Source organism: Elephantulus edwardii, unplaced genomic scaffold (genome assembly GCF_000299155.1).
Source record: "Elephantulus edwardii isolate Elephantulus edwardi_28Jun2011 unplaced genomic scaffold, EleEdw1.0 scaffold00164, whole genome shotgun sequence".
In the NCBI taxonomy this organism is placed as follows: domain Eukaryota; kingdom Metazoa; phylum Chordata; class Mammalia; order Macroscelidea; family Macroscelididae; genus Elephantulus; species Elephantulus edwardii.
This window is the reverse complement of record NW_006399914.1, coordinates 7827313-7842635: the sequence shown is the minus strand read 5'-3', so window position 1 is coordinate 7842635 and position 15323 is coordinate 7827313. Positions and strand designations below refer to the sequence as shown.

Below are 15323 nucleotides of genomic sequence, written 5' to 3'. Positions count from 1 at the left end.
TGAATGAATGGAAACCCAAAATCTCTGTAAATGTTTATGAAAATTAATAAAATATAATTATAGGAAAAAACAAAACAAACAAGCCAACAAAAAAACACACTCTATTCTGCCCACTCCACCCTTATGATTCTCTTAAAAAAACTACAAAAACCCAAAAACTCTGTAAATGATCCAGCTAGGGCTGAATTTCTGAGGCCTGAATTAGGATGATGGATTCCATTCATCATCTCTATCTTCTTTAGGTGTAAACTCCTTTGCTCTCTGATGCCTCAAGGTTGCCCTAAGATGAGGCAGGGAAACGAGTCCACATCCTCAACCATGGAGCTGATTCCAGTGTCACACTGGTCTTCCCACCACCGTACAATGATCAATTTGCCACTTTAATACTTGAAGTCGTAGGAAAAGTATTTTGCAATAAGGATTTATTTTCTTACAATATGGATTTAAAAAAAAATACAAGTTGAAGGAAGCAGGCACTGAAAATTAGATTTCTGAATAAAAGTAGTTTTCCTTACTGGCTGGAAAATCTATAGTAGTGATTAAATACTGTGGATGCAATTCTGCACAGATTACGTGAAATTAAGGCTTCATATACACACCAGTTTCCAATTTGCTAATCAACTATCAATTTAAAGGACCATTCTGCAAACTTATCCGAAAACTCTATGTTTAATGTTTGTTTTGACACAACTTTCTTTTCTTTACCTAATTAAGCAACAGCCGCTATACAACTTTTTATAGGGAATAAAGTAACCTTTCTACTCAGATTCATTTTACTATTGGCTTTAATGAAAACTTAATAATGCCCACATTCTCAAAGGGAAAAACCGTAATGAACTTAAGATATCGCTATACTTCTTAAACAAAGCATGTAACTTGGCAAAGCTGATAACTTTAAAAAGCAAAAAATTAGTTATCACTGAGACATCTAGACAAGCACAGTGACCTGGTTGATGGTAGAGATCACTTCTCTCTGGAGACCTGATTTCACCCTTAAACACGTGCCCATCTGTAAGTCATCTGTTTCAAACTCATGGGTGTTTGTCCTCGTGAGACAAAGTAAAGAACACACCCTTAAGTACAGTTCATCTATTTTAAAAAATGGAAAGGTCTCCAGGTCATAGATAAAGAAAAGTTTTCAGGTGCTTCACACATAAAAGGAGAAACAACAATTCTCAAGTCAGTAATGTCCCTTTTTTATTTAAAAAAGATTGGTTCTCAAAATGGTCAAATTGTCCTATAGGAATGACTTTGGAAACTTTCTACAATTGCATATTTTTACCCAATAGTCATTATAAGCTCTTCAACTAAGGTAAATTAAAATTTATTTTAGAGAAAGTTAATTCTTCAAAATATAAAAGATTACCTACTTTTTATTTTACTGTTTGAAACCAGTAACAGTTTAAACTTAAGATATATACAGTATTTTTTAAAAATGAGATATTTCCAGTCTTCTCCGTAATACCCAGGAAAATTTTACAGCTGACATCACCAACACAAGCTCTTGGGACCTTCTGAAGTCTTCCGAAGTTTATATCTTGGCCGACTATTGGTGGTCACCTTCAACTCGTCTCTTGCGAACTATGAGAAAAATGCAAGAAATATGTTAGAAATCCCTATTAACACTTAGTTGTTAACATTCTGTAAGAACCAAAGTTTCTGAACTATCCAGTTATAATTGTTCACTTTCAAGCCACACGATGATTACACATTTCACCTGCTGAGAACTGACAGGCTTTAGAAAGAAAAGTATGTAAGAGCATGGGGATCACTGGTGCTTACACAAGTGCAACATTAGAAACGTGAAAAACAGACTCTTCAGCAATTCTCTTTTAGTCAGTGCCTGTTTACTGAAAGAAGATTAATACATTAATTACTGTGTTAAATTGTCAAAAACATGCAGGCATTTGGGATTAGAGTAATAAAAACAACTCCTGGTATGCTCTTCTGTTTAAACAAAACGTTGGATTTCCTTATTTATAAAAGAATGTGTCACACCATTTTTGTGATTTTTATAGGTAAGTGGCTTGTTAATATTTTCCATATGTTCATTCTCTTGACTTTGACAAAATGATCTGGCTGAGGGTTCAGGACAACAACAAAAGTAAAATAATGAGTATCTTAGACTTTGGTCATGTGGATGGTCATTTCTGCTGCGATAAGCCTGCGTCAGCCAGGTGGCCTGTCAAAGAAAGTACATATATCTTTACTGAGGACCCACATCTTCATGGACTGGGAACCCTAAACCACTTGGCTGGGCTCAGTAAGAGCCTTCAGCTTCAGAATCCAGTCACCTTCACACCTAACTATCAGCTACCGGAGAGCATCTACCGGACACCACCAGTTCAGATCCCTTCAGGGTTGCGGCCAGCTTCTACTTAGAGAGGCAGTGTTTGACAGCACAAGTAGTACTGGTTTTGGGGTCAGTGACAGCGTGCAAATCAGGGTTCTGTCACTTTATGGTAATGCTTCCTTTAGCAACCTGAGCCTCATTTCCTCCTCTGTAACAGCAGAACTGTACTATCTGTACTTCATGACTGTGCAGCTGGGAATAAATAAGCTACACTGCTTAACACAGTAGAATGCTTACTAGCGTACAATGAAGGATAAGCATCCCCAACCTCTGCCGTTGCCATGGTTACAAGACATTTCTGAGGCCCTCGTTAGCCATATTTTTTGAGGCAAGAAAAGCTCATTTAGTTATTACTGTTAGAGGATATGCATTAACGGGCTATTAATTTTTATATTTCCCAATAACAACTTCTGCTTAAGTTAGGTGACTGCTGTATTAGCTTTTGCCTGTCTTTTGGCTGTGGAAAAGAGCAGGAAAGCAACTGACCCTGTTGAGCTGGATCAGGCTGTTTGGTAGCAAAAACAGGGCCTCAGACTGGCCCATCTAGGGTTTCCTTCTGAGAATTTTCATTTCCACCCTAGAGGGTAGAAATGAAATCAGAAACTACAATTTAAAAACAGCCCAGGTGATTCTTACAGATCTCGTTAAACTGTAGATTCTGAGTTAGTAGACTGGGAAGGGGGGGGAATTCTCAGCAGGGGCCAAATATGAATGAACCATTTTGAAGCCCTGATTGAAACAGCCAGCCATTAGGTAGACTTGGCTGGTTGGTAGGGCTTTGGGTGCCTTTCTCACACTGTCCTGATTGTTGGTATATTCGGTGGCCTTCAACAAGACAAGGCTGAGCCTGCAGGAGACATGCACTAAAGCTTTTCCGGGGTTGGCTGTGTGCTGGCTAGGAAACAAAACGGAACAAAATCAGCACCAGGAGCACTAGAGTATCAAGTTCCTAGGGACATTTTTGTCATTATCTAATCAACTTCACCCTGACTCTAATTTTAGTCCATTTTAAACAGGTGTTTACTCAAATATTAAGGGAGGAAGGGGAAAGGGGCTTCAAATACAAGTTTAATTAGTGGATGTATATAATTATTTGGAAAAACAGAAACATCTTAAAGGCAAACTCTAGATAATACTGCAAATTAGAAGACTTGAAAGAAAACTGTGGATTGCAGCCGGGGTTGGATGTTATTGGCAGAACAGTTCACACTTAATGACTTGTCTAAAAACTCCACACGTTATACACATGGCTTGCAGGAAGAGTACAGCAAACAAAGAGTCACAGAATTGTTCATGTAGTTAGCCAGTGTGATGGGAATAACACCAGACTCAACGTTCAAGGAAACAATGCATCTATACCATACAGCGTCTCTGCTATGACTGTGGCACTTCTTAGCTGGAGAATTATTTCAACAGACAGCTGAGACTAAGAACACAGTGAGAGCTGCAAAGATATCAAAACCAGAGCATTAGGGAGCTGATGCAGTTCGAGTTGCAAAGGAAAACTGTATGCCCAAGAGACTCTGTGTAAGTTTCCAGTGCCGTTCTTTGATATTTCCTCTGAGTTACTGCTTTCAGCCTGCTGAAACCTGTGCGGAGGAAATGTGTTCTTCCGTTTGCCACTATCATCTAAAGGCAGAGATGAGAATGTGAGGTTGGGGGAAAAGAATTAAGCTGTGAGCGGACAGTAACCTGCTGCTTCTGCGTAGAGAGTACAGCAGAGGATGGGGCTTTCAAGGCCCCCTCATCCTCTCTTCCCCACTGCTGTGACTGCTCTTCAGTCATTTACCGAAGCCTAGGAAATACTCTTCACTTCCCCCCTTAGCTGCTGAAATCTCCCTTGCTCTAATGTTGAATGTTTCTTTATTACAGGAATTTGGGCAAAGTGCAAATTGGAAAAGCTCAGTACAACAGAGTTAACTGCTGAGGCCACGAAAAGGCCAGCGGCCCTGCAGTGCAAATCCCGGCTCCCTGCTGCAGGGACAGCCACTGGGACAAATGCTGGTGGGATGGACTTGAGTGACAAATAATTAGGGCCCTATAGTTGTTGGTGTGATTCTGGAAAAGTCAGGGTAGTTTCAGAGGAGAAAGGATGATAATATAAGATACATGTGGGCTAAGTTCACGGCTATTCAAGTTACAAAAAAATTGGAACTTTGGGCAGGATTCAAATTCTTCTTTATTCACTTAATAATCATCTTATTAAACACCTACTATATATGAGCTTAATCTGACGTACTTTGGACATGTTGTAATGAGAGACAGGTCCTTGGAGAGGGACATGCTTGGGAGGGTGGAGAGACAGCGCAGGAAGGGAAGACCCTCTATGAGATGGATTGATTCAGTGACTGGGGTAATAGGGATGGGTGTCAGAGGCAATGAGACTGGCACAGGACAGAGCAGGGTTTATGGCTGTTGTACATGGGGTCGCTATGAGTTGCAAACGACTTGATGGCACATAACAACAACAACATCATATTTGAGGCAGAGAGCTATGGTGACTTGGTACTTAGGAGTTGTGCTGCAGACCCAAAGGCAGCTTATCTGTATCCACCAGCTGTTTCTCAGGAGGAAAATGAGCAATTTTGTCCCATGTCACTTACAGCCTCTAAAAACCCACTGGGAGGTCAGCTATGGCCCTGATTCTCCGACTCAAAGGCAAGAAATTAGGTTATATTTCAGGCATGAATTTAATAAAGTTAAATTCTTTGAAAAACTACCTAACCAGTTATGTAAAAAGTCTATCAAATGTTGTGAGAAGTAGCAGATGGGATATGGGACACACCTGCTCAAGGTGTACAATGAGGGACTCGGGAGTCAAACTGCCATTTAGACCAGGAGAATCAAGGCAGCTGGCACCAGGGGTGGACCATGTAGACAGCATAGTATCAGTGGGAGTAACTATTAAAGGTGCCCATGCTGAAATCCCATCCCAAACGAATGAATCAGAATCTCAAGTTGTTGCTGATTGCCTTCGAGTCGAGCACGACTCATAGCGTCCCTATGAATAAAAGGCCTGAAGCTCCTCTACAACTATCAACATTTATCAAAGTTCATAGGGTTTCCGGAGGCTTGTTGTTTAGGAAGTGAATCATACTCCTGCTTCCAACAAAGAGTAAGAGGGCCAATAATTTGTTTTTAAAGCTTTCTAATAATTTCTGAAGTTCAGTCAAACTTGTGAAAGACTATTCTAAAAATGTAAAATATACAGTAAAACACACTCACACACACACACACGCACGCCCCCCAACAAACTAGGAGTTAACTGGTGAATCAATACTAAAACAATTCAAGTGACTTTGCAAACTACATCTACAATCAGTATACCAAAGCACATACCTATCCACATGCCCAGATTTTCTATTACAACAAGCAAGGTGCTAAAACCTTCCTTGGGAACAACAGCCACACAAAGGGCGGAATGCAGATCCATAATGACTTGGATCCAGTGGGGATCTATAAGGATGGGGTAAGAATGGTGGGCATAGTTCAATGGTGATTAATTTTCAAAAATGCAATGAATGGGAATGACTGGGTAAAATAATGTGTATAAAATTCGTATGCAAACCAATATGAAATATAATTTTTTTGTTCATTATTTTAAAATTTTTTAAATTTTAATTAAAGTTTACAGAGACTTTGGATTTCCATTCATTCACTGTTGCAAAAATAAGTATTTTTCTTAAAAAATAATATGGCTGCCCTCAAAACTCTTAAAGAATATAACTGAAACACAGCCAGAGAGTCCCTCCCAATTCCCAAGACTACACTGCGATCTCAAAGGCAAGTGGTTCAGATGCTCTGCTAGAGAAGGAGGGGCAATCTCCTCCTCTGTCAGTTGGATCTGATTTGATGGTACACAAGAAAGAAAAAAAACAAACCAAACCAAACAAAAAACAAAAGTGAAAAACAAAAACAAAAAGAAAAAAACAAACATGGCCAAAGTTTAAAAGAACTGCACTGCTCTGAAACGTTACCCTCTTTGCAAATTCTTAATTTTTGTCTATAATGCATCTTTTCAAATGCTTTTGTAACAAACACCATAACATAAAAAGGAGAAGAGTCAACTTTTGGAAGTACATAAAAACAAAATCATTAACACTATATTCTTTAATTGAGTGTTAGGCCTGAACATTTATTTGAAGAGGTCATAATGTTAAGCAGTTAAAAAAAGCAGCATGAGATGATGGAAGACCATGAATTTAGAAGGGCACAGCGAGAAGAGAAACTGTGCGGTAAGTTCTGGTAGGAGACCTGTAAGACACCGCAAGTATTTAGATACCAGTGACTACAAAACGCAGAATAAAATGATACTTACTCTGTATTTTATCATAGAAAAGAAGATTCCTATCAAGGAAAGCAAAATATTTCCTACAATATGGAAATCTTTCACAGTTCTGAGGACTAACTTTTAACCAAGGACAAAATATATGTTATAGGAAACATTTGTTTAAAATGCTTGCTCAGGATGTTGCTTACTTAAAGGTGTAAACTATGTCAAAAGAAGGGGACTTTTCCTACCCATCTGATCATCATTACCATGTCACTGAAACGGAATTTGGTCAATATAAAAAGGACTATGCAGATTTTAGAAATAATTGTCAAGTAATTCTTTTTGTTAATTACGACCTAACTTGGGAGGGTCTGGAGTTAAGTGAAACTAACTCAGGTCCATAAAGAAAAATACTGTGTAAGTACATTATTGTAGAAAGAGAAAGATAACTAGTAAACGTGTATGAGAATCCAAGAGTGGAGGGTAGGAACAGAGGGGTGAGTACAGGCAGGGGGTAATCACAGGGTCACACAATTTGATGGGTAGAAGGAGGGGTGGGTAAAGGAAATGGGAAACATCCAGTGTGAAAACAATGTATACAAACTTTGTAAAAATAAACCAGTACAAAATAACAAATTTATTTAAAATAAAAGTAAAAGTCGCTCCTCAAATGCATTAGTTTAAAATCTCATTCAGAATTTCAACTAGTTAGATCTTACCTAAGTCATTGTTTTTTGTTATGGCATTAGCTGCCCTGGTCCGGGGTCCTTGCTGTGTAAACTGATATCCAAATTTAAGGATATTTGTATTTTCCTCAAGCATCTTGGCCATTTCCAATTCCACAGCTGTCCCCAACTGCTGCCTCTAAAATAATGAGAAATAAAGAATATTAGTAAATTACATCAAAACACCTTATGCAAATGCTGCTGCTGCTGGTCTTTCAATGTCCCCAGTTCTTCAGAACAAATGTAAAATGTTTAAGTTCATTACACTATCAAATGGACATAAAAATCAAGGTCAATTATTGCAATGAGCTCACACCTGGGTACGGGCACCACCAAGGCTCTGAGCAGTGCACTGGGCGGGCAGGTTAACCTGCAGTTACCCTAAATTTTCTTCTCACACACACACACACACATATAAAGAGAGAGAGATTGCTATATGTCGTTGAGTCACTTGTGACTCACAGCGACCCTACGTACAAGAGCCCTAAACCCTGTTCTATCCTGCGCCAACCTCACTGTCTGACACCACTACCCTCATTACCCCAGGGACTAAATCAATCCATCTTATCAAGGGTCTTCCTCTCCTGCGCTGTCCCTTCACCCTCCCAAACATGGCATCTCTCTCCAAGAACTGGTCCTTCCTCATAACATGTCCAAAGTATGCCAGACGAAGCTTCAGAATCCTTGGCTCCAAAGTGCAGCTTGGTTTCACTCTCTCTAGGTCGAAACTATTTGTTCTCCTAGCAGTCCATGATATATTCAATACTCTTTTCCAGCACCACAGCTCAAAGGCATCAATTCTCCTCTATCGAGCCTAGTCATTGTCCAGCTCTCTGACATATAGCAAGCAACTGCGAAGACTATGGCCTGGATCAGGTGCACTTTAGTCTCCAGACTGACTTCATTGCTCTTCAGTACTCTGGAGAGGTCCCTGACAGCAGACGTTCCCAATATAATTCATCTCTTGATTTCCTGGCTGCTGGTACATAGAGTGTTGACTGTGGAGCCAAGCAAACTAAAACAGTTAATAATCTCAATCTCTTCACCATCCATACTAATATTGCCAATGGGCCCAGTGGTGAGAATCTTTGTTTTCTTGATATTGAGCTTCAATCCATATTGAAGACTTCAGCAAGCGCTTCAGAGTCTCTTCAGTTTCAGCAAGCAGGGTTGTGTCATCTGCATAATGCACGTTGTTGAGGAATCTTTCTCCAATCCTGATGCCACACTCCTCCTCGTACAGTCCAGCCTCCTGGATGATCTGTTCTGCATGTTGTTGTTATGTGCCGTCAAGTCACTTGTGACTCATAGTGACCCTATGCACAACAGCCCTAAACCCTGCTCTGTTCTGTGCCAATCACACCGTCTCCGATATACCCATCCTGATTACCCCAGTCACTGAATCAATCCACCTCATTGAGGGCCTTCCCCTCTTGCGCTGTCCCTCCACCCTCCCAAGCATGATGTCCCTATCCAAGGACCAGTCCCTCTTACGTTTCCAGAGTATGTTAGACGGAGCCTCAGAATCCTTGCCTCCAAGGAGCTGCCCGCTTTAACCCTCTCCAGGATGAATCTGTTTGTTTACTTAGCAATCTGTGATACCCTCAACACTCTTCTCCAGCACCACAGCTCAAAGGCATCAATTTTCCTTCTATCCTCCTTAGTCATTGTCCAACTCCCTGATGCATAACAAGTGATTGCAAAGACCATGGCTTGCCTGTATGAGATGCACCTTAGTCTCCAGAGTGACACCATTGCTCTTCAGAACTTTGGAAAGGTCCCTAAGAGCAGACTATCCCATCACAATATATCTTTTAATTTCCTGGCTACTGGTGCTAAAAGTGTTGATTGGGGAGCCAAGGAAAGTAAAGCTGTGAACAATCTCTGTCTCTCCTGATGCTGCCAACTGGTCCAGTGGTGAGAATCTTTGTCTTCTTGACATTGAGCCTCAATCCATATTGGAGGCTGCAGTCCTTGACCCTCTGCAGTAAGCGCTTTAGGTCCTCCTCAGTTTCAGCAAGCAGGGTTGTGTCATCTCCATAACACAGACTGCTGATAGATCCTCCACCAATCCTGACCCCACATTTCTCCTCATAGAGCCCAGCCTCCTGGATGATCTGTTCTGCATACAGGTTGAAAAAGTATGAAGACAGGACACATCCCTGGCGTATGCCCTACCCAATTTTGAACCATGCAGTGTTTCCTTGCTCTGTTCTGAAGACAGCCTCTTGGTTCAAGTATAGGTTTCGCATTAGCATGATCAAGTGTTCTGGGATTCCCATTCTTCTCTGAATCAGCCATAGTTTGTGACGATCCACACAGTCAAACACCTTTGCATAGTCAATGCAACACAGATATACATTCCTCTGGTATTCCCTGTTTTCAGCTAAGACCCATGTAACATTAGCTACAACATCCCTAGTACCACGACCCCTTCTAAACCCAGCCTGGACTTCTGGCAGTTCTCTGCTGATGTGATGTTCCAGTTGGTTTTGGATAATCTTCAGTAGAATCTTCCTTGCATGTGAAATCAATGATACTATTTTATAGTTTCCACACTTTGTTGGGTCAGTATTCTTTGGGATGGGAACAAATATACTGAAAATGTATGGAGACAGAATACATCCCTGGCATACATGCTTCCTGATTCTGAACCATGCAGTGTTTACTTGCTCTGTTCTGACAACTGCCTCCTGGCCCAAGTACACATTTTGCATAAGCATAATCAAATATTCTGGGGCTGCCATTCTTCTCAGAGTCAGCCACAGTTTGTTTTGATCCATATATGGTCCCCGAAATCCCTCTCCCTACCCGGCCCTGGGTTTCCATGCCATAAAGAGCAGCAGAAGGCTGTAGTTCTCTCAATTACTGTTGTTGTTCACAGACCTGGTTGTCAACCTTGAGCTCTGCCAGGGTTTCGTTATCTCTTAAAGCATCAAGCAGAGCGAGAATCCCAGTTCCTGTAATAAAATTGGACTCCATATTTAAACTCTTCAGAGTTTTGTTGACTTTCAGCATATCTGCAAAAGCCTAGAAAGTGAAAAAAAAAAGATTTAAAAAAGTAAAACCTTCTTAGCACCCATCTCGTTATATAGCCTATATGTCATAAATAACTAATTCATTATCATGATTGCCTTAATGTTTCTCAGTAAATTATTTTACTCCACACTTTCCATGTGTGCTCTATCACAATCTTTGACATTTTTATTTACATTTTTAAATTCATTTATACCCTGTTTCATTTTTTCTCTGCAAATCTCACATTCCCTCGGTTTCTGTGTGGGAATAATCTATCAGTATTTCTTGTGGGACATTCCTCCTTATTTGAGAAACAGGAGCAGCCAGTAGATCTGAACTTTTAACCTTTGAGTTAACAGCCTAATAAATACTACAGACTATGCCACCACGGCACCTGAAAAGGGCTATTGAGAGAGGAAAATATAAAGTCAAAGTAGGATAAATGGGAAATTGTGGGATTGGGAATCGGCAATATCTGGAAATTTCCCACCAAGAAAGTAATACATGAGCAAAGACTTGCATAAAGAGATGGTGTAATACTAAGTGGACTATCTTTAGGGCTAGAAATAAAGAATAAGAGTAGAATGAAAAACAAGCAAACAGGAGATGAGGTCTGCTTGCATAAGGGTGTTGGAAAAACTCTGAGAATTACTTTTAGTGACATGGGAAGCTGCCAGAGGTTTCTGAGAACATGACTCACATAATCCCTCTGGATGATGCACAGAGAACTAGGTTTGGAATGAGTAGCATGGAAGCAGATAACTCAATTAGGAAATCACCACAGTAACTCAGAAGAAAGAATATGGTGGCTTGGACCAAAATAGTAGTTGTACAAATGGCAAAAATTGTTTGGATTCTAAAAATGTTCCGAAGATCAAGCCTGAATATGTGCTCAGGGCATTAAAGAGGGCAATGAAGGATGACTACTTTTTGAGTCAATGAAAGATCGAGATTGCCATGTAAAAAGGGAGAGAAGGGCATGAGAGAAGCAGGTCTGGGTGTACGTCTGAGGTTTGGTACTTATATATGACAAGTCTATTAGACAGTCACATAAACTTGCTGCGTGGGCAGCTGGAGGTGAGTAGAGAGTTCAGGAAGAGAAACAAACTAGAAATGATTCTCTTGGGAGTCTTCAATATATACAGACGACAGGAAATGAAAGAGAATGTGAGCATAAAAGCAAAAAGATGTAATAAAGGACATGATTATCTCAACAGATACAGGAAAAGCATTTGAGAAAAATCTAAGACCACAATCATAAACGAAATACTCTCCAGGTGCTAAAACAATGGAGATTTTTAGGTACTGACATCAAGGTATCTAAGGAGTTCTGCATAATCTGCTGCTAACCAAAAGCATGCTAGTCTCCCATGGTTCAAATCCATCACTGGTTCTGTGGGGAAAAAATAGGCAATCTCTTTCTGTCATGATTTGTAGCTTGGAAATCCAACGGAGGCTTGACTCAATGACACAAAGTGAGGGAGTGAGGGAGTGATGAACGGATCTTTAGGATACACTGGCGAGTGAAAAGTCAAGTTACAAAACAGCACACATAACTGCATGACTATGTTTTAAAAAATTCATTAAGAAGAAAAGAAAGGCAAAAATAACATGAAGTGGTTTGCATTAATAGGGAGGCAAATACCAGGAAAAAGGGGACACATCGTGTTCTTAAAATCAGAGTCTGAAGGCGCCTGATTCGAATCTACCAGATTCGCCGCTGGAGAAGGAGAGTCAATATTCTCCTGTGCCAGTCAGATCTGATTTGATGGTACAGAACAGTAAAAGGAAAAAAAAAATCAGAGTTTACTCATCTCTTTAACACACTATAAATCAAGACTTTAAACATCACTCTTTATTTGGTGGTTGCTGTGTTCCAGAGTCAGAATCGACCCACAGCTGACCCTCTGGTGGGCTTTCAGAAGCCGTTAATTGCATAGGAGAAGACTGCCAATCCTCCTCTCGTGGTGGAGCAGCTGGTGGCTCTGAACCACATGCCTTGGGGACTGCAGTGCACCTTCATGCCAGTAGGCCACCAGAGGTCAGTATATGGTTAGAATAGCAGTATTATCAATATTACTTACCACAGCAACAGGGTCATTGCTCCGGGTGGCTGCAAGACTGAAATATTTCACATGGGTGCTGGTTTCCAAAGCCTTGGCAAAATCTTTGAGGGTGGGAATTGGAATATTCTTGAAAAACAAAAGAATGTAAAATACTACATTTTAGCTTTCAGAAAATTCAGTTGATACCATCAAGTGCATATATTTGTACTTGTATTTCTTAAAATATAAATGCTTTAAAATACACTAAAAGGTATAAATATACATAAAAACTAGTCGACAAATAAAACAATGCAGGTTTTTACATATATATATTTGCCTTCTCTTTTGGGATCCACGTGTAGTAACTACTGCCCCAGAACAGAGAATGTAGCAACATTTTTCTGACACTTAGGTTAAAAAATATTCACTATTCGACTTGTACGGAGCTCTGGTGGTAGAAGTGGTAAGGAGGTGTGCTGCCATGCCAAAAGTCATGTGGTTTGACTCCATCAGCTTCTCTGTGGGAGGATGGGCAATCTCCTCCCATTCTTGTTGTTGTTACGTGCCATCAACTCATAGCGACCCTATGTACAACAGCTCTCAACCCTGCTCTATCCTGAGCCAACTTTATTGTCTCTGACACACCTACCCGATTGCTCCCGTCACTGAATCAATCCATCTCATTAAGGGTCTTTCTCTCTTGCACTGTCCCTCCATCCTCCCAAGCATGACATCCCTCTCCAAGAACTGGTCCCTCCTTACAAATGCCCAGAATATGTCAGACAAAGCTTCAGAATCCTTGCCTCTTAAGAGCAGCCTGGTTTCACCCACCCTATGTCGAACCTGTTTGTTCTAGCAGTGCAATGGTAAATTCAATACTCTTCTCCAGCACCACAGAGCAAAGGCATTAATTCTCCTTCTATCATCCCTAGTCATGGTCTAGCTTTCTGACAAATAGCAAGTAACTTCAAAGACTATGGTCTGGATCAGGCAAACCTTGTCTCCAGACTTCCCCAATACAATTAGTCTTTTGATTTCCTAGTTGCTAGTACCAAAAGTGTTAACTATGGAGCCAAGCAAATTAAAGCTGTTAACATTCTCAATCTCTTCACCGTCTTTCATGCTGCTGCCAATCAGCACAGTGTGAGAATCTTTGTTTTCTTGATGTTGAGCTTCAATGCATATTGTAGGCTGCAGCGCTTGATCTTCTGCAGCAAGTGCTTCAGATCTTCCTCAGTTTCGGCAAGCAGGATTGTTATCACCTGCATCACGCAGACTACTGATCAGTCTCACTCCAATCCTGATGTCACATTCCTCCTCATAATCTAACTATTTTATTTACTACTCTGAATATCCAATGGAGGGTTATCTATAAGTTGATTATGACTCGACAACACTCAACAACACCACCATTCTACCCTTGATGATTCAAAGTGCATCCACAAGCTCTAAAGGGTATGGTCCCTGAGGCAGACAACATATAGTTGTTGGTCCCTTCATATACAAGGTACGATTAGCTCTAAAGCAATGAGAAAAAAAAGAATTAGATAAGGCACTAACGTATCTCTTTCATTCTTAAGCAGCACAGCTTCTTACCGCTAAGCTAACAGAGCTCTTCAATTCCCTGTAGCCCGCTAATTTTTAGCTCATTATTACTGACTTAGAGATACAGAGTGACTAAATCTTTTCTTAAAAAATTAAGATTAGCGATCAACTAGATCGCTAGAGCATTGGCTTTCCTTCCTCGGCTCACAGAAAGGAATTCCTATGAAAGAAGCACAAAAGTACCGCTCCACATAGCTCATGTAGCTCAGCTCTAGTTAGAATCAGGTGTTCCTCTCCCCACCCAGTTAAATCAAGATATAAAATGGGAAATCTGTAAGGAAGCTATTCCACATCCCTATCCAGATAAATCAAGACATCAATGAGGAAGCTGTAAAGAAGCTACTATACAAAGGCCCCTGCCCAGGGGAGCTCTGGTGGCCTAGTGGCAAGTAGCTGCAACTACAATCCCAGAGGTGCACAGTTCGAATCCACCAGATGCTCTGCCGGGGAAGGAGGGACGATCTCCTCCTGTACCAGTCAGATCTGATTTGACGGTACACTCACACAAAAATAATAAAAAAACAAAGGCCCATGCCCAACAGACACTTTTCTTTAGTCATTAATTACGTCTGTACACTCTCATTCACTTTATTCTCCAAGGAAAAAAATGGCATTTCTTTAAACCAAAGAAGACCCCAGCAAGCCCACAGTTAGGTGTTTCTTCAAGAATATATGAAAAGAAATATTCCCACGAAAACCTGTATGTGAATATTTACAATGGCCTTAGTCACTATTGCCCCAAACATCTATTAACTGGTGAATGGATCAGTGAAATGCAGCGTATCTACACAGCAGAATACTACTTGGCAATAAGAACTCAACAGTACAGATGAACGGACAAACTTCTGCCACACTCAACAACGCAGATAAATCTCAAATGCATTATGCTATGGACGATAGCTGCTTACTAAATTATTTTTATCCTTGTGACATTCTGGAGAATGAAAAATAATTGGGCAAAAAAGCGAATCATTGGTTGGCAGGAGCCAGTAAGTGACAGGGGAAGGCACAACCACAGAGGGGCAGAGAAGAACTTTTGGAAGTGATGGACGATTACATCATGATTGCTGTTACTGTTCTGTGCTGTCCAGTTGGAAGTGACCCATAGCCGACCCTCCAGTGGGTTTTCAGAGGCAGTTTATGGCACAGGAGAAGACTGCTCATCCTTCTGCGGAGCAGCCGGTAGATTCGAACCACATGGCTTAGGGATTGCAGCACAGCTTCTTACCATTGGACCACCAGAGCTATAGCATCTTGATTATAGTACTGGTAATATTACCACAAGCATTTACTGGTCAAATCTC

The 15323-nt window shown here is 40.6% G+C and overlaps 1 protein-coding gene across 1 annotated transcript in view; it reads right to left on the bottom strand.

The window, feature by feature from the left end:
• Positions 1–1546: 1546 nt before the first annotated feature.
• Positions 1547–15323, bottom strand: part of TMOD3 (tropomodulin 3 (ubiquitous)) — a 72292-nt gene continuing 58515 nt past the window's right edge. The window contains exons 7-10 of the mRNA XM_006895324.1: positions 12454–12561; positions 10238–10381; positions 7346–7490; positions 1547–1581 (exon numbers count right to left, since the gene is read on the bottom strand). Of these exons, the coding sequence (XP_006895386.1) occupies positions 1547–1581; positions 7346–7490; positions 10238–10381; positions 12454–12561 (432 nt within the window). The remainder of the gene's footprint in view (positions 1582–7345; positions 7491–10237; positions 10382–12453; positions 12562–15323) is intronic.